Source organism: Athene noctua, chromosome 26, assembly GCF_965140245.1.
Source record: "Athene noctua chromosome 26, bAthNoc1.hap1.1, whole genome shotgun sequence".
NCBI lineage: Eukaryota > Metazoa > Chordata > Aves > Strigiformes > Strigidae > Athene > Athene noctua.
The window spans coordinates 3660646-3684903 of record NC_134062.1 but is presented as its reverse complement, the minus strand read 5'-3'; the positions used below and the strand labels follow the sequence as shown (position 1 = coordinate 3684903).

The 24258-nt window shown below is 50.7% G+C and overlaps 1 protein-coding gene across 2 annotated transcripts in view; it reads right to left on the bottom strand.

Annotated features, from left to right (window-relative positions):
* The window catches only part of GRIK4 (glutamate ionotropic receptor kainate type subunit 4), a 209835-nt gene that overhangs the window by 844 nt on the left and 184733 nt on the right, over nt 1–24258 (bottom strand). The window contains exons 13-19 of one of the 2 annotated variants that reach the window (XM_074927244.1): nt 18430–18543; nt 10450–10559; nt 8234–8407; nt 7919–8084; nt 5363–5588; nt 3361–3489; nt 506–624 (exon numbers count right to left, since the gene is read on the bottom strand). In XM_074927244.1, the coding sequence (XP_074783345.1) occupies nt 506–624; nt 3361–3489; nt 5363–5588; nt 7919–8084; nt 8234–8407; nt 10450–10559; nt 18430–18543 (1038 nt within the window). The remainder of the gene's footprint in view (nt 1–505; nt 625–3360; nt 3490–5362; nt 5589–7918; nt 8085–8233; nt 8408–10449; nt 10560–18429; nt 18544–24258) is intronic. The other variant, XM_074927245.1, reaches the window with a different exon arrangement.

The following is a 24258-nucleotide window of genomic DNA, read 5'->3' as shown; positions in this document are numbered from 1 at the left end:
AGCAAGCTGCGAGCCCAGCAGCGCTGCATCTGCTCTGGATTCTGATGCCAAAGTGTTACGGACTCAGTCGTTAATCTGGCCACTGGCTTTCAACACCAATGCTCGGACATTTACGCTTGATATAGCCCAACAGATTCCGCCTCTTGTCAGAGACCCTCCTGTGTTCTGGATCCCCAAATCAACACGAGACCCAAACCTATTGCAGGTAGAAATCCTCAGGTGATCCTGTATCCAGGAAAGGTACCTGGACGTCGTACACATCCTTGATCCCTTCAAAAGCCCTTGAAGCATCCCTACAGCCTCGATCTTAGTAGGAGTGCATGAGAAGCTCGAGCATTTTAGACCCTGCCCAATGCACCTAGCCTTCTCGTGCGTTTGAGGTCTCATTACTAGGAATGCTCATCTCAGCCTGGGTGCATTACTTGCTCCAGAGCACTGCACTGCTGAGCACCCCACAGATAGCAATAAATACACACTATCCCCTCAGGACACTTTCAGGTCCTACCTCTGACTGTTCAGAGTGCCGAAGGCTCCACAAAAATTCCAGCATTGCCATAAAAATTGCTACGATTAAGCCACAGATGAGAACCACGAAGATTCCACCAATATTCTCCATTCCCAGGCCTAAAACAAAGCAGAAGAGAACAGTGCTGTGGAGAGGCAGACACAACACAAATTGCAAGCAGAAATCTCAACTCTTTGCTGTTTAGCTGGCATCGCACACCCAGGCAGGGACCAAAACCACAGAGCCAGCACTGCCCTATTAATAGCTAACCGCATGACTCAGATGGCAAACTGAATGACTTGCAATAACTGCACGATCGAAGACACGTTCTCAGAAATGATGATTCTGCAGATAAACAGCAAGTACATTGGAGGGAAGTACAAAGCAATTTGTGGACAAACTGAAAACAGGAGGAAAAAATGAGAGATCAATCGGGCACATTAATCCCTGCAAATTATTCACCCAGCTCTAGTTGCTTTGAACTTCGCAAAGGAAGATGAGCAATGTTGTTAAAGAAGTGGAGATGAAGAAGACAAGAAAGGGCTTTAAAGGAAGCTGGCACCAAGAAAAGCCCCTTTGATTGCATTACAAAGTGCTGGTGAAAAATGATTACAGCTGCTTGAATTGCAGTAGCAATGAGAGGTTCCAAGCAAGACCAGCGCCCAACGTTGTTTCACACTACTTGGTGTCAAATGGGGTCCCTGCCCCCCAGGGGTACCTGGCTACGGGTTGGGAACCCTCTGGCCCATGAGAAGGAAACAGCCCCTTCCATGGGATGACTCCTCTCACCTCCCTTGGACAACTTGCTTACAATGGGACGACTACCATCTCTACTGATCGTAGGGGCCGTTCAGCCACCTCGGGCCAAACGCCACACGTGCAGACGGCTTGCTTTAGGGGAGGGACTGAATCACACACACGGCAGCTGCCAGCCCTGTCCTACACAGCTTGTGCTCCAGAAAGCTCACCACTGCCTGGAAGGAAAATCCACCCCTCAAGAACCTGCCCTGAGCTTTCCACCGCGATCACTGTCCCCAAAACTGCAGCCTGTGCCTCTGTCCAGCCCTGCAGAACGGGACCCCGAGAGGAGCCGGGGAGCAGCGCCGGCCTCACACCGGCTGTCCGAGAAATGGACTTTGCTGTCTTTCCTCTTCTCCCCTGGGCTTGTTGGTTTTGGGTCTCAAGCAGACTGGGCCCTGATTGGATTGATTACTAAAAAGCATGTGATGCTTTGCACTGAGGTGACTGTATGAGGCCATTACTCAACAAGAACATCTATAAAAATCTTCCTCTCCCCTCTGTAGCATTAAATCAAAGTGTAAGAATCAATGATTTATTGACTTAATCTCTGCATGGCTTTTAGACATAAAATCTCACCAAAACCCTTGTATATTGCTGACCTGTTTTGTTCTAAAACTTAGGAGGTCACATTTTACCCTCCTCCTCCGTCATTCTTTTGGCATTGCCTCCAGAGCAATCTAGTGACTCTCTGAATCAGCCCTTTGCAGAGATGTTTCCGCTAAAGACAGCAATTGCAGGACCAAAAACATAGCCCATAATCACAGTTTAAACCCAAGATAAAGGCCATCCTCTCCTCTCAGCACCTCTCAGATTTGAATTTAGGGCCAGAACCTCTCTCAACATCCTTCCGTCATTCTGCCTGGGTGCTACATCAGACACCCGTTCCCAAGCTCACCCAAGGGGTATTTCCTCCCTCCAGGTACACAGACCAGCAGACTACAGCCTTCGTCATTTCCTAAACTGAGAAAGTAAGCCATAACAGAGGGCACAAAACAGCAGAAAGACTTGTCCAGGGTCACAGAGAGCACCAGGTAGCGCCAGGAGCAGCTCAGGAGCCTGCCTGCCAGCCACCCCCGTCCAAAACCATCTCAAAACAGCCTACACACTAGATTCCACTTCAGAGCTGCTTTTTGCACAGTCCACAGAGGAAAAGACTCCCATGTGCCTGCTCGCTTTCAAAAGTAACTTCTTTAATAGTTTATCACCTTGCCCTGAGGCCTGATGTCTTACACTGGGCCAACACCTTCTGCCTCGAGATGACCAGCCCAGGCTGCCAGCGCAAGGTGCCCGTGGGCTTTCATCCAGCCTGGCTCGTGAACTGCACAGACACACACACCTACACCCGCTGCAGTGGCAAGAAAACAAAAAGAGCTACCATGGACCCGTCTCTGCGCTCAGGAAGGTCAGAAGACTGTCCTTCCAACTGGGACACCTGCTGGCCTCCCAGAAGACACTTGCTGAGGAAAGGGTGACTGCCAAAACTAAAAGAAATGCAGAAACTGCGTTAAGCTGGCAACTGCTTTCACTCTGGGACATCGGCCTAATGTGGTAGCTTTTATGGCAATTTGCATAGCATTACCCAAAAGAATTTGCTCCTCAGTTTACAGATGTACTAATAACGTCCTGGTGTCCCTTCCTCTGGCTGTTTAAAAGGCACTTTCACTTGGAGCCATTAACCAGCGGGCCTGTGGTGGAGATCCATCTCCCTTGAAGGAACCCAGGATTTTGGTCCGATCCCTTTAGCCATCCATTTTCCCAGACATTCATTAGAAGCTAATTTACCCTCCATATGCCTCCAATATTTGTCATTTGGTTGTTCCCGCTATCTCTGCCCCAGGCAAAAACACACAGCATGAGGCACAGCAGAGCTGTTTGGATTTCTCCTTGAATTGTGAAGGAAGGAATCTCAGGTCAGAAGAAGGGGAAAAAGTAATTCTCAGGCAGAAAACCTGGCAGCGCTCATGCGCAGATGGACGTTCATCCTTGCGCTGTTGGCAAGGATGCTTGGAGTGCCTGGTCCCTTCAGCACGCTCCTGGAGAGCAGCGTGGCTTACCTTTGGCTCTGTGGTCCTCCTCTTTGGGACACTTGCCTCCTTCCCACCACTTCCGCTTCAGGATTTCCAGGCGGTTGTTCTCTTGCAACTGGAGAATGGCCAGGTCAAACTCGTCCCGAAACACAGAGCCTGCGAAACCAAGAGGTACGTGGTAAGGCAATGCCTTGGCCAGCCTTCATCCCCGCTCATCCCCACCACGATGCCCTGCCAGTGTGCCCAACTACCAAAGCTCATCTCTGAACCGTTTGGAAGGGATTTCAGGCCATGTAAACCCTTGAAACCTGCAGCCTCCCTGCTGGGACTGTCAACTGGTTAATGTGGTTAGCAGGCGGTCATTTCGCCTGTCCACCAAGGCCCATGTAGGCCATTTAAAAACGTCCGTTACAAGGAGGAGCTTTGGCCTCAGGAGCAGGGTCTGAACAGGCAGTTCAGTATCATACCACTGCTCTCAGAATCACAGAATCGTCTAGGGTGGAAAAGACCTTGAAGATCATCCAGTCCAACCGTTAACCCAGCACTGACAGTTCCCAATTACACCAGATCCCTCAGTGCTAAGTCGATCCTACTCTTAAACCCCTCCAGGGATGGGGACTCCCCCCCCGCTCTGGACAGCCCATTCCAACGCCCGACAGCCCCTTCTGGAAAGAAATGCTTCCTATTATCTAGTCTAAACCTTCCCTGGCGCAGCTTGAAGCCATTCCCTCTTGTCCTATCGCTTATTACTTGGCTCCAGAGACTCATCCCCCCTCTCTGCCCCCTCCTGGCAGGGAGTTGCAGAGGGCCAGGAGGTCTCCCCTCAGCCTCCTCTTCTCCAGACTGAACCCCCCCAGTTCCCCCAGCCGCTCCCCAGCAGACCTGTGCTCCAGACCCTGCCCCAGCTCCGTTGCCCTGACCACTGAGGTCCCTCTCCTGTCATTGTGCCTCTGACTTCAACCCTGCTCTAACGTTCCTTTCCCTCAAACTGGTGCACTGCAACAGCAGCAAGTTCAACCTACACGCCAGCCCAAATGTTCACGGTAGAGGAGGCTCACTTCTGCACTCAGGACCGAGCTCTACCGGAGTCCTGATGGTGTCTGCTACCAGAGATCCCAAAGAAGGGCCGTGGGAAAGACCACAGTTCTCCTGGTAACTCTGCACTATTGTCCCAGCGAGCAGCTTTCTGCTCTTCTTATCTGCTACAGTTTCACTGTTTAACAAGACAATGTCAGAACAAATTTAGTCCTGAAAGTAAGGATTTGTACTCACAATCAGGTTACTGTGACTTTACAAGCTTATGCATGTTCGCTAAACCACAGTGACTGTTTGTGTGATGGTTCTTACGTAATTCACCTTAACTTTGTATTGCTAAGTGCAGGTGCTTAAAGGTCAGGAACAAGGCTTCCCGAGCCTGCAAGACGGCCGAAAGATCAGACGGCTTGGAATAACAACTACTACATCCTTTTTCTGCACTGCCCTGGGAGATGATGTTCCCTTGCTAGCTCTCATATTTGAAAGACAAAGACCCTGCATTTGTTAAACCTGATTATTAGCTGAGATAGTCACCGAATTGCCCAATTCTCTATCCTGGAGTTTTAAGGACCACCAGCTGTCAAGAAAGTTGCGCTAAAAACTAAGAGAGTGGCAACAGCATTACTTTTACAGCACTTCTGAGATACAACAAGGAGCACAAAACGATTCAAAAACACTGGATCAAAAGGGAAATAGCAAAGAGCATATATGCAGAAAATAAGCAGCAATTTTGAAACATCTTTCACATGAATTATTTAAAGAGCCGCAGTCGCGTGTCACATGGCTCTGGAGAAGAGCAGGGTCTGGTACATCTGGCTCTGAGCGTGCACCTTGGGCAATTGCAATGTATTTGATTTTCCTCCTGAGATAAAAAAAAATGACCCTGGGCAGAGCTGTGAAACGTGACATTGGCTTCAGAGCCGGTTCAGCCTTTCAAATGCTCCGGTCCTCTGCCGACAGCTGAGAAGGACTAGAATTTTTCTTCACTGCCTACCGACGGGCATGCCAATCCCGTAGCCCTTGGTGTCCAGAAGGCCCCCGACCTGCGTGAGGTTGCAATTGCGCTGACGATAATACTCGTTCATGGTGGACTCCAGCAGGAAGGCGTAATTGGAGTTCAGCACGCGCGCAATCCCTTCCTCCGTGCTCTTCACAAAGACGCTTGGCTGCTTGGAGTACATGTAGTTCCACATCCGCTGGTACGTCTGGTAGCGGGAGTTCTGCAGGAGAAAGGAGGAGAGCCCAGCTCAGGGTAGGAGCAGCTTGATGTAACATAAACCCCAAATTAGACGCTGCTATGAAAAGGCCACAACGGGGAAAGGAGTCAAAGCAGGTTTGGTGCCAGATTCAAAAAGGATTTAGATCCTAACCTCCATTTATTTCAACGAGATTTAGAGGCCCAAATCTCTTGGTGGATTTGAGACTTTGTTGGCAAAGCCGGGCATGAAATGCATACCTAATTCCAATAGGTTCCAGCAAAGCTCTTTGCATAAATTCAATTTTAGAAAAATACGTAGTTTCCATAACAGTATATCAAAAACACACGAAAAAAAGCCAGAAGAAATAGCTTGTGCTTGGCTGATTTAAACCACCAAGCGCTCCCTGCAGAGCTCACACCCCATTGTCTGTCACTGTAAACTTGTGCTTAACAGTTCACCAGCATCAGAGCCAGACACCACCACCCTGAGAAGGGCTGGAGGCAGCGCTAAAGCTCCTCGGAGTTTGATGCTCCCTGAATCTGGATTTAGTTCACCCCCGTGTGAGGCAAATCAAAGTACCTCCTTAAGAGAACTAGAGTTTTTTCACTGACTGCAGTAACCTAAAAGGTCAACCAGCCCCAGATCCTCACTTTGCTGGTGGTTGAATCCACCTTAGTTCGATCGAGAGGAAAAGCTGACGGTGGTTAATCTCTCTCCCAGGCTGAGCAAAGAGCGAAACCTGCTTGCACAAAGACTGAAGATAAACACCCTCTGGCCTACAGGAGGACTTTCTGAATTTGCCCCTTTCCCCTCAGCCTTGCATTTCTGCAGCACACAGAACCCCTTACACCACCTCCCCTCCTGGGCAAGGCAGGAGGTACGTGAGGTGCTGCCAGGCACCCCCTGCCATCACACTTTCAAGGGCTCATTTTCTGTGGCTGGTGAGCGATGCCGGAGAGCCTCAGGGAACCTGCTGCTGACCTAGTTACTGTCCTTGTCTGTCCAGCTCTGTACTCTGGGTGCAGCCACTTGGGCAAGGAACAGACAAACGAGGCGCGTGTTTGTTCCCGAGTCACTGCACTTTTAAACCTTAATCCTGTGTGTTAGTGTCAGGGGAGACGGCTGCCAAGGCAAGGTGCTTCAGCGGTGGACATACACCTCACGCAGCCAGTAACAGGGGGGTGGTGAAGAGCCTCAGCCGTGCCTGCTTAATCCATCGCCCGCGGTTGACTCACCATCGTTACACCAGAGGCAAATGGATCCCAACACAGTTTAATGCGTTGCAAATGGCACAAGAACAGCTTTTGCTAATTTCTTCTCTGATACCAGCGACTCCAGCACCCACCAGGCAGCGCAGAGCCACAGTCAGGATTTTAAACTTGAAAGCCTTCCTGAAAAGAACTAAGCGAGTGCTTTGTATACAACCACCTCAGTCACTTGGGCTCTCTTCAGCTCATTTTAGATATAACGTTCTGCTTAAAAGTAGCTTTTTGCTAAACCCCTGAAGGGTGTAAAGTTGGGCTGAAAAGCTCAGGCTCACTCGAGAGATTTCTCAGGCTTCCCAATTCAGTTCAGACTCAGAGCGGGGAAAAAAAGTGAGAAAAAGCTTTTTCTGCTCTCAGAATTTCAACGAGTAATAAATAAATAATCCTCAAGCAGTTCTTTGTGCATTCAGAGCACTGCAGAAGAGATTCACTCATTTATTTCCCTGCTGAATAGAGCAGGGAAGATAAAAATTAAATTGGGCTAAATGGCACGCATAAGTTTGCATACACTTGACTTACTTATTTTCAGTGCCACTGACCACATCCAGACTTTGACATATGCTAGCCTACCTGGGCTTGGCAAACGTTTTCTTGCTTACCCAACCTGAGACTCTCATATAAAAGTTAAGATCACGTCAAAACTGCACAGAGACCCGTGGAAATTCGACTGCAGATGCTCAGCTGCTGAAGACCACGTCGTGTCATCACTGGGACACAGGGACGTGTACCACCTTCCCACCCACACAGTGACACTCCAAGCATTAAGTTGCTTTCTAAGTCCAAGTCTGCTGCTCCAGGGTCCAGCACAGATGTCCTGACCCTCGTCCTCCAGCATCCCAGGAGCACGCCAGCTGCTGTGTCACAAGATCCTGCCCTCCCTGTGCTCCGCCGTGCCTCCCCCACCATTCACCCCATCGTCACCCGCTGTGGATCTACCCCTTGCAACCAGTCAGCCAGGGGGTCTCTCCAGAGGTCTCCTCCGTGCCAGAAACCAGAATGAAAGAGGCGTGACAGGCTGGGGTGACGCCCTGATTAAAGGGTGCCCTCTGCACCCCCTGCCCCAGTTAGCAAAAGAATGGGGTTTACTTGGAAGAAGGTCATGCTGGAGCCGCCGTGAATGGTGCCGTACTCGATGGCTGTCTGGTCAGCCAGGTCATCCACAGATTCGATGGGGACGTCCATCCGCTGCACGGTGAGGAAGGCTGCCAGATTGGCCGTGTAGGAGGAGATGATGATCAAGGTGAACGCCCACCTGGGAAAAGGGGAAGGGAAGACTGTGACCTGAGCCTTCTCCCATGGACTGAACCCGATCTCCATCCCCACCCTCCGCCTCTCCAGCTGCTGCTGCCCAGAGAAGGCCCACAGAGAAGCCTTCCTTAGGAGGAGGGCTGACCTCCTTACCAGACTCCACTGACACAGCGCGTGGATAACGCCTGGGGGGCAATGGTGGAGCCTTGCTGCATGAATCCCCCGACTGGAAACCACAAGCTGTTGCCAAGAGAATACTGATTCACGAGAAGATTGCACCTGCCTTGCGAGCAGGGGTGGGGGCTGTACCACTCGTACGGTGTCAATCTAAAATGACAAGAAACAGGTAGCTCAGGTAATTCACTGGGAAACGAGGCACTCTGGAGAAAAAGAAACAAAAAAAAGAAAAGCTGTGAAGCCCTAACTCTCCTGGAGGCAGATTCTTCTGAGGAGGAAATTCTTTACTGGCAATTGATGCCCAGGGCTCAGAGCTGTGTGAAATGCTTGCTCTAAGACTCAGAAGCCAGAGGCTTTCTTGTAAAGATTTGTAAAAGTTTTGAGAGTCTCTGGTGAAAATCTGGGCATGGGCTGTGGGGAAGCTGGAGCCCCGTGTGCAAATTTGTACCACAGACAGCTACAGTAATTCCAGATGTGCACAGACTTGATATGAAACTGAAATAAGAAAAATAACTGTATTTGGTGAAAATGGTTGCTCTGAGAAGGTCTGACTGCCCTGGCAAAGTCTAGGTCTCAGGTGTAGTTCGAAGCCAAGCGCTGGTGTTTCAAAGCATCACATACTTTCAGTGCTCACGGGGACAGGGCAGAGGTGGGAATCTGAAATAACTGACAGTCTGTCACCAAAGTGACTGTAGCCTAGCTCTTTTTTTGCCGTTTCCAATCCTCTAATTCCCTGGTTGCTAAGAAAGTCTTCTAATTCCTATGCTGCAGTTCATTATCTTGCTAATGGTTAACAAAGCTGGTGCCTGGGAGGGTTGTTTTGGGGATAGTGCCAATACAGCTGCAGGGCTCTGCCAGCTCACACAGCATTTGACCAAAATGAGGGGTGTATTTTCTTTTCTGCATCTCCCACCTCACTGTGATGCCAGGGAGGTGGAGGGTTTTTTTCTTGAAGACTTTCTATGGTTGGATCAAGCACTGGGCAGTATAAAACACTGCTCCGGGAGAGTCTTCTGCAATTCACAGGGTGAAAAGCTTCTTACTGCTGAGCAAGGCAGAGAGCAGCATCCAAACCGTCATCTCCAGTGGGAAGCCATGTAAAGGCACCTTTTTGGAGGATCATGTTTAAAACATGGGGAGGGGGCTAAAGAGGCACCAAATCTCAGTCTGCAGAGAACGTCGGACTGCATTATTCAAGGGTTCCTTCAGAACTAGGTTTCTGAGGCTGTAATGGCATTCGAAGAAACCATTACAGCCCTGTCAGGATGACTTTAGTTATGCCAGGGGACTGAGTGACAGCACAGTTCCAATTTCTGTAATGAGAATTGAGTATTAACTGTGTCCCGAAAGAGCCATCAAGGCCAGAGCACGTTTTTGGTACACATTGCCAGGACACTGTTCAACTCCATCTGAAAAGGCCTATCTATGCCACCAACCATAAGCAGTTTGTGAGGCGCTCAGGGAAAGCCGCAGCGGAGCACGGGCCCTGGGCCTGGATGGGAGACATGCTGCAGGCAGGCACACGGTGAGGGATTTTAAGGCTGATTTCAATTAGTCATAGGGAAACGGAACTGAGAGCAGTCAAGTGAAGCTCTGCACATCAACCAAGAGGCTCTTGAAAGGTATTAATGAACTTTCTTTTTCTGTACGCGCTGGGTTTGGCAGGGCCGGAGGAACCAAGCATCACTACTGGAATTTGCATTAACAACTCTGAATGCATTTGCTGGTACCTGGCAGCCTCCACCCTTCCTGTCCAAGGCACGTGGTTGGTTGATCACTTTGATCAACTTTGATCAGGACAAGCATCTACAGGGAGCAGCACCATTGCCACAGCACCAGCCCTACCCCCAAACCTCCTCCCATCCTTTCCATGCAGCTCTCGGCCCCAGCACCCACCGCTGTGGCCAAGCACACTCCCGGATGGCAGCAGGTTGTCACAGCCACGCCAACGGCCACCTCGGGGCTACCATGTGCATCGGTGACGTGCCTTGTGCGCAGACTCAATGGCAAAGCCCCAGTCCCTGAGGGCTGGGATGCTTCTGCCCCCCCTTACTGCCCTCTCCACGCTGGTGGCCTGGGGGGTGTCCCCGTGTCCCCCTGCCCAGCCCCTCACCACGCACCCCCCCATGGGTCTGGGAGCGTGACGCTAGATGGCATCGCGAGGACAGAAAAGGCACCGCCAGTCACATTACCGAGCCACCAAGAAGAGGACGCAGCTGACAGCCAGGTAGGCGAGCAGCATGAAGAGCCAGACGCCAGGGGAAAAGGGATCCAGGAATGAGAAGTAGCCAGGTTTGCGGCCCTGGGAGGGAAACAGAAAGGAGTTTGACCTGCTTTGGTTCCTACAAATTAAATAGGTCATTCTGAACACAACAAAGAAACCCACCTGCCCCGACGCTGACAACGGCTGGGAGCAACAGGAGGGAAATAAAGTAAAGGGGGCTTTGCAGAAGCCTTGCAGGGGAAACAGGTGACAGCAAATGCAACGAATGACTGAATCCCGCAGCATCTCCCTGCAGGGATTCATCTCCTAAGAATATTTTTCTCCCCACCTCAACCCCCTTTGTTCCTCCAGGCAAAGAAAGAGGTGAATTGATAGAAAAAAAAAAATAAAATCATCAAGACAATTGCAGCATTCTGTCCTCCCCATGGCAGGATGTGCTGCACCCCTTGCTGGCAGGGCTGCTGAGGGGGGGCTCCCCATCTGACACCCTCGTCCACCTGAGCAGGCTCTACACCACGCTCCCTGGGCAGGAGAGCACCCCTCAGCTCGGAGGTGGGTGGGATCCTTTGCACAAAGCAGAGTGGGGAGAAAATATTTTTGTGCAGAAAAAGAAGAAGAAGAAGAAAAAAAAGAGATGTTTGCAATATTTCTAGTTTTCCTTCTTCAGCCTCGAAATGTTTCTGCTCTACAAAGCTCAATAAAATTATTACTTTTATCTCAGGGAACACGATATTTTTATCTGCAGGATGCATCAGAACTTCCTGTTGTTTTTTTTTTTTTTCTCAGCAAACAACCTTTCCTTGAAAAGTAAGGCCTCACTGCTAGAAACAGCAGGTTGATCTTCTCTCAAAGCACCTTAAATTTTGAGAAGGACGCTGCCACCACTGAAAACCTTGTCAGATGTCGCAAAATTTGTGCAAAGGGAGGATTGATTTCTAGGAGAAGTTTCCCAAAAGCTGAACACTCCCCATTTTGGGGAGCGTACTTCTGCCACCACCAGCTCTGCGTATGCAGCTCCTGTGCGACACAGCCTCTTCCGAGGTGGAAAGAACAGCTACTAACTTCACAGAATCGCAGAATCATCCAGGTTGGAAAACACCTTGAAGATCATCCAGTCCAACCATGAAACTCACACTGAGCGTTACCTTACGCTAACTCACCTCCGAGCACGCTCAACGCCACCACGGGGGACGAGGGCAGAGGGGAGAATAGAGCACAAACCACAGGGCTAAAGAAGTGGTCTCGCTCTCTGTGCCATCTATAATATCTGTCTTTCAGCACTGAGCACCTCTGACACTCCTCTCCCACGCTGAGCGTTGCAATTGTTCGGGCAATGCTCATCTACCTCAGGAATCTTCTTTCCCCACCGTCTCCTCCAAAGGACTTCCAAGCAAAACAATCAACTCCCAAGGCAGGGCTAAAGGCTTGCATTAGCCCTTAGCTTCCAGGAGTCTGTTTCTTCAGCCCCAAACCACAAAGTCAATCCTGGGCATCACAAAACCTCCGGTTTCCCCAAGCACCTGTAACCGGGAAGCTGCCCGCGAGCCAGAGCTCCTGTGAAGGCTTTTACTGTAAAGTCAGAGTGGAAACAGCCTTTTATCACATCTCGGCCAGGCTGTCAGCGTATTTCTTACTGGCACCTTGCTCTGTGGTGCGCTGGAAACATCTATCACTGTTTGCTCGATGCAGCTCACTCCAGCAGCCGTTTCCCAGCACTCGCAGCACGGCAGCTGCTCCGCTGTAGGTTGCTCGCTCTACACAAAAGCTGCTGCCGGGGATCATCTTTGACACACAGAGGCCTCATTTTTCCCTAGTCCGCTGCCTTACCCTGCCCGTCTGTGACACCACATAAACTAATAATAGCTGGTAATAAATAACATGTAACCTCAATTGCCACAGCAAACCCAGAGCCAGCAAAGTCCAGAATCCTGATATTTTAGAGCTGTGCTTACTCCAAAGGCAGTGAATAATTTTCTGTTTTCACAAAAATCCCCAGGAAATATAGCTGCTTTTTTCTTTCTTTTTTTTTTCCCCTTCCACAGACTCAGACCAGCACTTTAAATTCCATTTCCATTAAAAAACCCCCACTCTTTTACTACCAAAGTATTCTTAATCTTATGCAAAACCTGAATTTCACAAGGTCCTGGTAGTTCTTCTGAAGACTAAGTTGTTGCTAGAAAAGGCAATAGTTGTTAGGCAATAGTTGTTGCACAAAAATCTTCCTTTACTAAAAATATCAAGGACGCTGCGATATTCTCAGCTCCAGTCACCAGCTAGGACCGAAACATCTCATAAACCTACGGCAAACTCTGCCCGGCATGAAGTAAAGAACCCAAAGTAAAGTATCCTTAAGGATAAGATGGGATCCGCATTAGCATTTTTAGAGAATCTGGCTTATTGAGCCTTTTAACAAATAAATGAGTTAAGAATCAGTGATTCAGACCATCCCACGTCCATTTTCGGATTAATTTAGTCACATCCCAGGCAAAGGTTCAGGTTCTCCTGGGTATAATTCCAGAGTCTCTCTTTAAGACAAGGTCTCTCTTCTGTACCGGGTTATCTTACTGTGCTTGCTATAAGCAGGCAAGGTACAAACAGTGAAAAATATTACGTTCTTCTTTTGACCTTTCCCTTTTTTTTTCATCAATTGCTGCTGTGTTCTGCTTTTCCTTATATTCTTCCCGTAAGAGAGAGACAAATGACTTCTACAGCCAGCACCTGCGCCCAAACCCGGGGCCTTCAGAGCCAAAGACACTCCCGGAGACTACGCCCCCAGCATCTCGGAGGGACCCGCGTTTCCAGTTACATCCTTTGCTCACCTTGCTGGAGCTTCTCTCACTAGTCCAGAGAGGTGAGCCCATCAGCCTGCAGGCTCCACGGTGCACTCCCTCTGCTCCTCTCGCCGATCCCATCCAGAGGATTATGGGCTGCTCGAGGCCAAAGGTAGGCACCATCAAAGCTCTTCTCTCTAGCGACTGCACGGCTTTCCTGGATGCCCCACAGGGCCCTGGTTCTCTTCTACATCTCGAGCTAAACTGACTCAGCTGCCTCTTTTCTTCCACAGGTGTTTACACACTCAAGAATGAAATGAGGCAATGGGAACCTGCAAGGTGTGAAGGGCACTGCCTGCACTCAGCCGAGCAAACTGGAGCTTCTCGAGCAGAAGATGGGGGTGGTTTATCCCTCCCCGGCATCCCCGAGCTGGCAGAAAACTCCCAGGCACTGGCTGTGCCTTGACTCAGGCTCCCTCGTGAGATGCTCCTGTAACAAAGTTCCTTTCTGTAATTAAGGCCTTGATGTCTTCTCTATGTTTCTGGGGCAGTTTGTCAATAAATTACGCTCATTAAGGAAATTGCGTTGGAAGCTTTAAGTCTCAGGCTTGGCAAAGACTCTCTCCTGTGACTTTACAGTAGTAGTAGTTCTGGTTCTTTTCCACTACAGTCATTTTCAGGCTGCTGCTACATATTCTTTTCATTCACAGTTGTGGATAAGAATAAAGATATTCTGTTCCCACGGAGGGCACAAACTCTCTCTTATCTGTCTGTTTTGAAGATGGGAATGACAATATCTGGAGTCTGTCAGATATTTTTAGCCGGTCCCAATACAGCTTTGCTAATTGGAAGAGCTATTTTTCCTGGAATAGAAATGTTCAAAATGTCCAATAATTGATGAAGGCCTCCTGCAAATTCTCAGATGGAGGCAGAAAAGATTCATTTACCCTCCTCAGTCGTTCTTGGAAGTCTTTGTTTTCAGCTGATACTGTGACAGAAGAGCCTGAACGTGCAGGATGTCCGGGAAGAGGAGGAAGAGCAGAGCTATATGGCAGGGTCCTGGATTGCTCTGTGTTCAGGTCTGTAAGAGACCTTATGACTCCCCGCCTGCCCTGCACACACACACAGAGTCTGAAGGAACCCCGGCGCTTGCCTGTTCCCTCTTGCAGAAACAGTCAACCCCGACCTATGTTATTTCTCACAGATGTTTGTCCCTAATAAAGGCAGGCAAGAGAACTCTCTTCTGTCTGTACGGCAGAAGGAAAGCAAGAAAACTCAGCCTGGAAAGGCAGAAATGCTGTTGCATGCTAGATGGAACTGCAGTGCATTTGGTCTCACCAAAACAAAACGTGTATATTCTAGGATGACCACATCTAACACAGATGCAGATCCAGATCCCTCCCTCTCCAGGGTCCTTTCTCTGGAGTCGATAAGCAAAAACCCAGCACAGGCTTCTGTGAATCCGGAGCCTAATGTGGCGTCACCAGATGGTCAACAACCGACAGACTGATGAGTACCATGGTCCTGGGCACGCCTGGGGCCAGCGGTTGCTCCCGTTCCTGCTCCAGTGGAGCGGGCGGCTGGCTGGCAGAGCAGCACGGGTTGTCAGGAGGGGTGCTCAGCTCCTCAGCTCCGCTGCCTTGGCTGTCAAACCTCCTCTGGCTGGAATGAAGGAGTTATTCATTCGGTCCTTCTCATTTCGTGTCTTCTGCAGCAATCAAGTAGAAACACTTTAAGCCTCAGTTCACTTGGCTTAAACTCAGCTATTCCAGTGTACTCACCAAATCTACATTTTCCCAGCTTAAGGTAGAGCACAGCAAGGACTTGCAGGGCTGATGAGCCAGAATCGTGTGCTAGCTAGTCCCTCGTCCCCTGCTGTAGAGGCAGGTATGTGAGCAAAAGCATGTGTATGCTACAAATAAACCTGAATTTCAACATCCCTTTGTGCAGAAATGGCACCGGGCACCTGATTTCAGCCCTCTGCCAAGCAGAGCAACTGTTCAGGACTTGTCATCTATCTCCTGCCTTCCACAGGTCCCACCAGCTGCTCGGAATGGGAACATAATAAACAAAGCAAGCCTTTTCTCTTAGCAGCCTGCAAGTCAGACAGCCTATTAGAGTCTCCATGTCAGAAATCCATACTTGATTATATCACAACAAGTGAAATTGAGAAAAATGACAGCCCCATTTAAAGCTGCCATACTTGGTTATGTGAGATAAGAGACACACGCGGCGTGGTGGATGGGTTGACGGGGTGGGGAGAGATCACTTGCCACTAGAGGTACATGGAAATGAGAATAAAATGTCATCACGCTGGGAGGAGACCAGGGTGTGGAGGAAACTCCTCAGCAAGAGGTTTATTTGTGGTTATTTATTAGGCTACATCTGATCTGTGCTGTGATTAACGTACATCAGCTGCGATTTTTGACGTTGCAGAGATGTTTGTTGGAGTGGGGAAGGGAAGGGAGGGGAGGGGATAGGAGCAGATGGGGCTGTGGGACTGCCTTCCACTACTCTGCAAACCACATCCTTGAAGGAAAACCAGAGCGATTAGCTATCTTGCCTTTCCTCGTTGAATAAATATTTACCTGTTTAATAAGTTAATTGCCACACAGCGCTCAGACACCCTCCCCAAGCAAAGCAGGAAAGGTCTGGACAAAGAGGGGCCAAGTGCTGGAGAGGGAAGCAGGGGTCCAGGCTTCCCTGCTGGGGAGACCTCCGTGCTCGTGGGGAGGGCAGGAGCCCAGGCTGCCTCTGCCACCCTCCTCATGGCCTCCACGCCGCAGAGCAGGGCTTGCTGTGGGCCACCTGACCTGGGAGATGCCCTTGCGTAGCTCCCCTACACAAAGTCCTAACTGGTCCTTTGTTGGGCAGCAGAAGACCAAGTCCTGACTGACATCGGGGGACTATCTGCCAAACAGTTTTTAAGACTGTAATTATGAATCCTGTTCGGTTTGGTAAGTGCCTGAAGGGCAGGCTGGAACACGGCTGGGTTGTGGTACTCTGCTACTAGCACAAGCAGCAGATGGTCCCTGCCCTGAAGAACTTACACTCAAAGTAGATGTGTCAGAACATTTACAGCGAGCTCGCACAGAGGCAGCAGCAAATGCTTTGCACTTATTGAGCCGATCACATGCAAAGCCTGCACCGATATTCCCATGTTTCCTCTGGAGGGAGCGGCATCAGCCTCATGCTGTTCAGGGAACGAAGCCTCGTTCAGGGACTTGCTGAAGGTTATGGTGTAAATCGGAGGCAGAGCACGCATGGCCCTCAATCTCCAAACTTTAACGACGCATGTGAGAAAGCAAGAAACTCGATTATAATCCCAGCCAAGAGATGCTGGCAGAAACACATCCTGGATCCACAGGGCACCTGGTGGTGAGAAAAATGTGTAGCAGGGAAGGGACAAGTCCATTTGATTTCTGGGAGCTGGGAGAGTCTGACCCTTTTTGATCAGTTAAGTCATTGATCCCAAACTCTGCACGTACCAGAGGAAACAGAATTTTAACTAGCTTTTAATTACTTGTTTGTTCTTGGCAGGAGCCACTCAGCACAGAGAGATGCATGCGCAAGTTTGTTTATGTTCGTACCAAACGCTGCATCCTTAACAGCCTTCCGAACGGAGAGGGGGGGCTGGGAGAGGCAGCTTTAATTCTTTTATGCTTTTGGCTGTTAATTCTTGAGCTGATGGGAAACCAAGACTGTAATTCGCATCACACTCGGCACTGTACAGAGCACATTTCCAAAATGCAGATTGGGAATGCTATGAGATCCTGTCGCAAGGGACCTGGCTGCCAGAGCTCGCCCCAGGGAACTGGGGGCTTTGCCTGGCCCATATGGGTGTAGCTGGGGAAAACCTGCCCTCTCCTGAGCTTCAGGAAGAAGATAGAACAACAGAAAATGGGAACGCAAGAGAATTCAGGAGAATTTAAGACAACAAGTGTCGTCTAAGCAAAGACACGACGCAACACCGTGTACACACTCGCACGCGCGAATCCCCTGGGCAGATTCACAGCTGCTCTGCTCCAAGCGTTGCTGAACAGCCACCAGGCAATGCCTGCCCTGCCTTTTGGGCAGCAGTGGCAAACCACGCTGCTGCTGCTGCTGCTGCTGCCGGAGTTGCAGAAGATTATTGAATGCAGTGGAGCGAGAACCAGAGCTAGTTGCTAAACAACAGCGTGCCTCCCTTCTTGCTCCTCCCTGGCCGACGCAGAAGGAAAGGGGTCTGGGCGCACCCTAAGAGCGAGGAGCCTTCCTTGGGCTGCAGGGCCCACTGATCTGTAGGATGAACAACCGAGAGGAGGCAAATGAGAAGGGCTGAGAGCAGAGAAACAAAGCCCACGCAGGACAAGGAGTTAATTGCCCACGGCAGAGCTCAGCCTGCCACGCTGCCTGCTCCAGGGCAGCGCCCCGGGCCACTCGAGGAGTGCTATTTTGCCCTTTGCCTCCCTGCGATGAAGAAAGCAGAAGAGTGATCGCATGTCGAGCATTTACAGGAGGTCACAGCAAAGAAAGTGATCCCAGATATCTTCCTGGCCTGACCTTGTTCTCAGATGTGAGAATGCAGCAAGGCTGCGCGCCGCAGAGGCTGGGAACACGGCTGAGATCTGGGCATTTGGGCCCCAACACCAGCTTGGTGCAGCCACAGGTGCCCCAGCTCAGCCTCCCAGGTGGTCTCCCCACCGTATGTGCAAAGAAACGGTGACTCCAAGCCAGATCTGCTGCAGTTGCAGAGCCACTAGCCCTGCTGCTGGGCTGCTGCACTCATCCAGCCCAGCCTCGCTGCAGTGGGCTCAAAGCCACGCTGAAGCCATCCCACGGCTTTTGCTGGGCCCGAGGCAGAACCAGAGAAGCTGAGATCTGCCCACGCTTCCCCTGGTAGCACCGATCCGGCAGGACTCTGCTCACGGCCCCCCACCACGCCAGGAAGCATCGTGCGCCCAGGGAGGATGGGGAAGGGGAGTCAACAGGGCTGGGGGTTTGAACAACAGGAATTGAATCCACCAAGCTGACACAAGGCAGAAAGCCAGAGAAAAGAAGGAAAAAAAGGTCGAGCATATTTGCGTTTAAATAAGAAACCAAAATATTTTTATGAGTCATTCAATTTTCTTCTATAACTAGGCCCGTTTGCATGCAAATATGAAGGGACAAAACCAGTTATAAAATAAGTCTCTTACCATATGAACTCGGTAGAGAATGCTAATTCCCAAAGTCATGAACGGCTTAGAGAAATCAATCACCTTCTCCCGCTCCGCAGTAATTGTCAGCCCCGCCACGGCCAAATCGGCTTTCTGGAGAGAAAAGGACAGCAGAGAAGATCAGGACCCTGAGCCTGGGGAAGATGCAGGGAAGGCAGCAGAGCCGTGCCCAGCCACACACAGCACCCGCTCCTGGAGGATGCATGTCCCATCTTTCTGGGACGGGGTGCATTTGCCAGGCTCTGTGGAAACCCCGGGAGTTTTGCTGGTGATGTGCAACTCGTTCAGGCTGTGCTCCTGTGTCCTGCTCCCTGGCTGGGTTGCACCTAAGCCCTGCTCAAACACACACCAAAGTTTAACACACTCTTGTGCTCCAGACCATTTTTCCCATTGCAGATCAGTCTCCAAAAAATATTCAGAGGACTGGTGCTAAAATTTCTAGATTGGCTTGCAAAGCAGATGAGATTAGGAGGAAAAAATAAAAATAATTTCTTCCAATGGTAATATTCTTGTAGTATAGATAAGGGATTTGAATTTTAAATATTATTTTTATTACTATAGCTCTTTTAATGCCTGTAATTGCTTTCTGTAAAAATGAAACCTCCTCCATTCCCTTACACATTTGTTTATCTGCGTTGCAAGATGATGATTATGCAAGTAGAAAAAGCGAAGGGGCCGGAAAGAAAAACTATTTGTATTTGTTGTCCCTAAGTTCTATAAGGTCTGTGCAGAAGCCAAGGCACCCGAAGACCCAGCGAAACATGGAGTTTATCTTCCTGTATCCATGCGCTAGCTGAATGCCCCACATCTGTGGGTGCGTCACTCTTCCCATGCTCTCTAACTCGGTTGCTCTTGCATCGTTTTCCTTAAGAGAAAAGGGACTAATCACCTCCTGGCAGAGCTTTGCCGAGGGGACTTTCCCCCCGCTCTGACCCAGCAGACTTGCCCACTTAAAGGAGCCCGCAGGACAAGGGAAAGGGAAAAGCAAGGCAGCCCAGGAAGGGGGGTCATGGGGAAGGTGATATTTCACAGTCCATGCAGGACTGCTTTATTTAAAACATTATTTATTTACCAGGTTTTTTAATTGTTTCCAAGCAGCTATTGTAGATTTCTAGGACGTTCAGGCTAGAATGAATTATAAGCCAGAGAGAATTTCTGCCTAGCCAGACATTTACCCACAGGGTCTTTAAAAGGCACCGATAATCACAACATGGTGTGCGAGCAGTGGAACCCTATGTAAACACCAGCAGATTACTAAGAGGGGATCAGTTCGTCTGCGGAACGTGGCATGTGAGGAATTTTACCCACAAGAAAAGCCTAAAGCTTCTTAAACCTCTCTTGTCTATACTTAAAAGGGTTTGCAGGTACTACTGTCCTTGGGGAGAGCTCTCCCAGCAAAGCCCCTCTAACAACGGATTTCCTTCTCCCCGTTCTACCAGCAAAGTTGTGGACTGAACAGATGGTAAATATACTTCATCAAAGGTGTTGCAGGGAAAAGCTCTCAGGGAAAAGCTCTAAGGACATTTCCATTCCCACCCAGGGGCCAGTACAAAGGCACTGCTGAGGGGGGCGATGTGGTCCCCAGGTTCACCCGGCCAAGTCACCACCCCTCGCCTGCCCCCACCCTCTCAGGGGTGGGACCTGGATGCCATCAGGGAACTTTGTGCACTCTGGTTATTCCCCCAACTATCATCCTTTGGAACCCTTTCAGATCACGTAGGCTGCAACATCTTGAAAACTGCTCTTCTCTATGCAAAATATAACGCAAATCCATCCCTTTCCCCTTGCCTGAGGAACAGAAACTTGGAGCAGCAGAGCTGCCTTTCCCAGACACACAGGTTTTGTGCCCAGGTCCCTCCTCTTGTCTCCAGAGGGTCCTACCGTTCCATAAGAGTTGATTTCCTTCCGCTCATTCCCTGTCTGGTCAACTTTTATTCTTTCAGGACTTTTGATGGCATCAGAGCTGCAGCAGCTCTCATCCTGCTCCGGCCTGTGCCCGTGCACATCTGTGCTCCCCTGTGTCACGGCTCCCTGCAGCAGAGACTCGGCTCCTCGTGGCTTTAGCAGGGGCTGTGCTCTTGTCAGAGACTCTCCCTCTCTCTCTCTGCAGGCTCCCAAGTCATGCAAGTGAAGAGCTAGTTTCTGACGGCAACAAACTTTGATCTGGGAATGGCATGCAATATCTTCTCCGCCTGAATATCATCCATTTCATGCTTCCGACTTTGCTTCCTGACGTTCACAAAACTTCTTGTGATTCACTGAGGTCAGCGTATCTTAGTTACAGAGGAGCTCGGCAAACGTGAGCGCTCTCCAGCCCTCCCCACCTGAACACGGGTAGGAGTTGGCATTTTATAGGCTAAACAATGCACTGGGGAAGAAATGGATTTTGCTTTGCGCTTCTGCGTTCTGTCTGCAGCTGGGCCCTGAGGAAAGGGAAAACAGGAGGCAGAGGATGGGGGAAAGAGGGGGCAAACACTGCTTGGTTTTCATCCTTCCAGCACAGTTGCAGCTATAAATGTCAGCGTGAAATAGGCTTAGAAAAAGACCCAGAGCATTTTGGGAGTAGAGACAGACACTTTTTTTTTTTAACAAAACACTGCTTAAACAAGGCCAAACTCTTGTTAGGCGAGAGGAAGCCCAGGTGGGCTGGTGTCTGAGATAAAAGCTTGAGCTGCCACCACCGTACCTGGCATTAACCGTAGGATCTGCCTGCATTAGCAGACAGGCTCATGCTGCCACTGGAAAGGATGTTAAACACGGGGGCTGAGCCGGGCTCCTGAAGAGGAACAACAATTAAGCAGCCTTAAGAAGCAAATTGCAGGGACTGCCAGTCCGGAGGAGGCGGCCGCCTCCTCGCTGCGGATGCTGACAAGGCTCATCTCGGCGCTAATGGTGATGAATGGGGCCTGACGTCAGCCCGGGCGAGAGGATCCCGCCAAAGCCTCCCACGGTGTGGGGAACCGGCCGGGACACCGGCCCCGCTCCGACCCACGACCTCCTGCAAAGCTCCCGAAACAAAACACGGCGAGTAAGTCCAAGCGGTGTGAGGCTTTGGGCTGTCTCTGTGTCAAACACAGGGAAGATGAGCCCGAAGGACAGCTCTGGGAGCACCAGGCTGGGATTTCCTCCCAGAGCAGCAGTCCCTGACTCCAAGAACACCTTGGACGCTACATCCCCGGGGTGCACACCAGAGCACGGTCTCACCAGCACTGCCCACAGAGCAGTGACAGCATGGCCAAGGCCAGGGCAAACTATTTCTCACCCTGTCCCCACGCTTAGAGGGTCTTTTAGAAAGCTGAAATCAGTGTTCAACCTTCAGGACCCACCTGACCGCCAGCTATTACCCCACTGCAGACCCGTCAGCATGAGCACTGCTGCTGCAGATGCGCGTCCCGCTGGAAACCTGCCCAGGTGTGGTACTGAGCACCCGGCTGGAGGAGACCCCGCATTGCCCAGGGCTTGGACTGGGTGATCTCCAGAGCTATTCTGTGCACCTCTGCAAACCGAGCAGCAGCCACTGCATGGCAGTTTGGGTGCAGGCTGCTCACTCGGGCAGTGGCTCCCACGCCACCGCAGCAATGACAGAGCAGTCTCCCTGCAGCTCCAGATCTGTCCTACGGCACGACAGGTACAGCTCAGCCACCGGATCAATGTACTGATTGCTTCTTGCTCCAGCTGCCCATCTGATCTGACAGGAGCTATTTTGGGTTGTGCAGCTCCTCCTGATGGAGTGAGTGGCAGCCAGGTTGTGCGCTTGGATGCGTATTCTTGCGTTTAAAAGCAGGACCAGATGAGGGTCACTCAAAACCGGTTTTGGGGTGTTTTTTTTAAGGACATGCATGAATTCTGCTGTATGAAAAGTGACAGCCTGAAAACCCGGGAGGCTGCAGCCCTCCATTTAAGCCAGTCAGGGATGGGATGACCAGCAATCAGTGCAGATGTCAGCCCCAAGTCCTTCACCCATCTTCACCTGGACTGCCTCTAGGGGTGGGAAGAAAAAGCCTGTGCCAGGTGTTCACCATGCCCGTGGCAGAAGCCAGTTCAGGTGAAGCACCAGGAACAGGGACCCCAAGCCTGCAGGGAACAGCAGCAAGACCTAAGCAGCTCACATCACGCCCACCATCTTGTGTGTGATTTTGGCAAAATCAGCAGCGTGATGCAAACCCCTCTGCCCATACCTTCGCTGTGTTTGCTCAACAACTCACGCCTCCTCACTTCCCCACTCCCCCTCACTTCCCACCCTCTCGAGCCCCCCCATGTCACATTTGCCAGTGCAATCGCGTGCAAACAGACTCCCCCTCTCTCCCTTCACCCACGCGCAGCTTTTCTCACTGAACACCAACACCCACTGCTGAGTGGAGAGTGGGACTCTGCCAATTTTGTAATATCTTCCCCCTCCTTTCCCCTTCCTGCCATTCCCCATCTTTGGAGCAGTTGAAGGGAGAGGGCCTCTGGTTGTAAAGCAGCACCTGGCCATCAGCAAGGAAGATGTAAAAACCATCACTCCAAAGCTTTAAGATCCTTTCGGTTCTTAGCGTTGCTGCTCCCGAGGCCAGAACCCTTACATGAGACAGAGATCTTCATTGCCCTCACTTTAAAAAGAGCTTTGATCACCACTGATCACAGCCAGATTCAAACCGCTGACGCAGACACCAAAGGTCTAGTGTTATTCCACAACATCTCCCTCCCCAGTTGATCCTGAGGAGGAGAGAGCAGGCGCTTGCTGTCCCCAGTCACCCCCTCCTCACCCCGTGCACTCTAAAGCACCTTCTACAGCAGCACCAGCCTCACCCAAATACTCCTGCCCTGGAAACATTCAGGGATCTGCTGCGTTACCATCACCAAATGGGATATGTTCTTTCAACAGTGCCGAAGGAAGCCTGGGCAGCTGACACAGGCTGCGCAAAACACACGGCCAGTCTGCACGAGGTGTGCTCCTGCCGGGGCTGCTCCGTCCTCCCCGTCCCCCGCACCCTGCCGCAGGTGAGCGGGACATGTCCTCTGCGGAGGGGACCCTCACCTCGCGCTGGTACCCAGCCAGATCCCAGCTGCAGCAGAGGGAGCTTTCTGGGAAGTCTTTTAGCAAAACTGCAGCGTCGGATTCCTGCCAAAGCAGCTTCCTGGCAAAACCAAACCACACCATCTCCTGTTAGCTCAGCTCTGTTCTCCAGGGGCATTCCCGAGATGGGTCAATTCAGAAAGTGTTGCTGAGGGATCTCAGGCACAAGCCCATCTCCTCAGGGAGGAGCAAGGGAGCCGAGCGCCAAAGCCTCGCTGCGAGCCGATGTACAGGCACCGAGCACAGCCGCCACGGCACTGCGCTACCAAGGCAGCAAATGCAGGCGTGGAGGAACAGGGAGAAGGCTGTCACGTTGCCGTGAAAATACATTTGTTGGCTTGTACAGACTAGTGAATTCCTTTCAGCTCAAGGATGTGCTGGGGAGAGAGAGAATGGGAAGACCAAACAACCATCAGGGACTCTGAGCCAGAGACTATACTGTAGCGGGAAGGAGCAAGACGTAATTCTTCCAGCCCTATTGTCCCCTAAGGCTCTGACGCCAAAAAATAAGAGATGGGAAGATTTGCTGTTCCCCCTTGTTTGCTTGTTAGGGATAGCACATGTGTATGGTGTCAGTTGAACTGCTGGAGACTGCAGTTGTTGGTGCCAGAGCCAGCCAGGCTAATAGGGGAAATCTGCCCCGGCTGGAGAGAGGCTTTTCTCCCCTGCTCACTCAAGGAACGAGCAGGGTGTTCAGCCTCCCTGCCCCGTACACACAGAGGGACCAATTAGCTCAGTGTTTTCTGAGT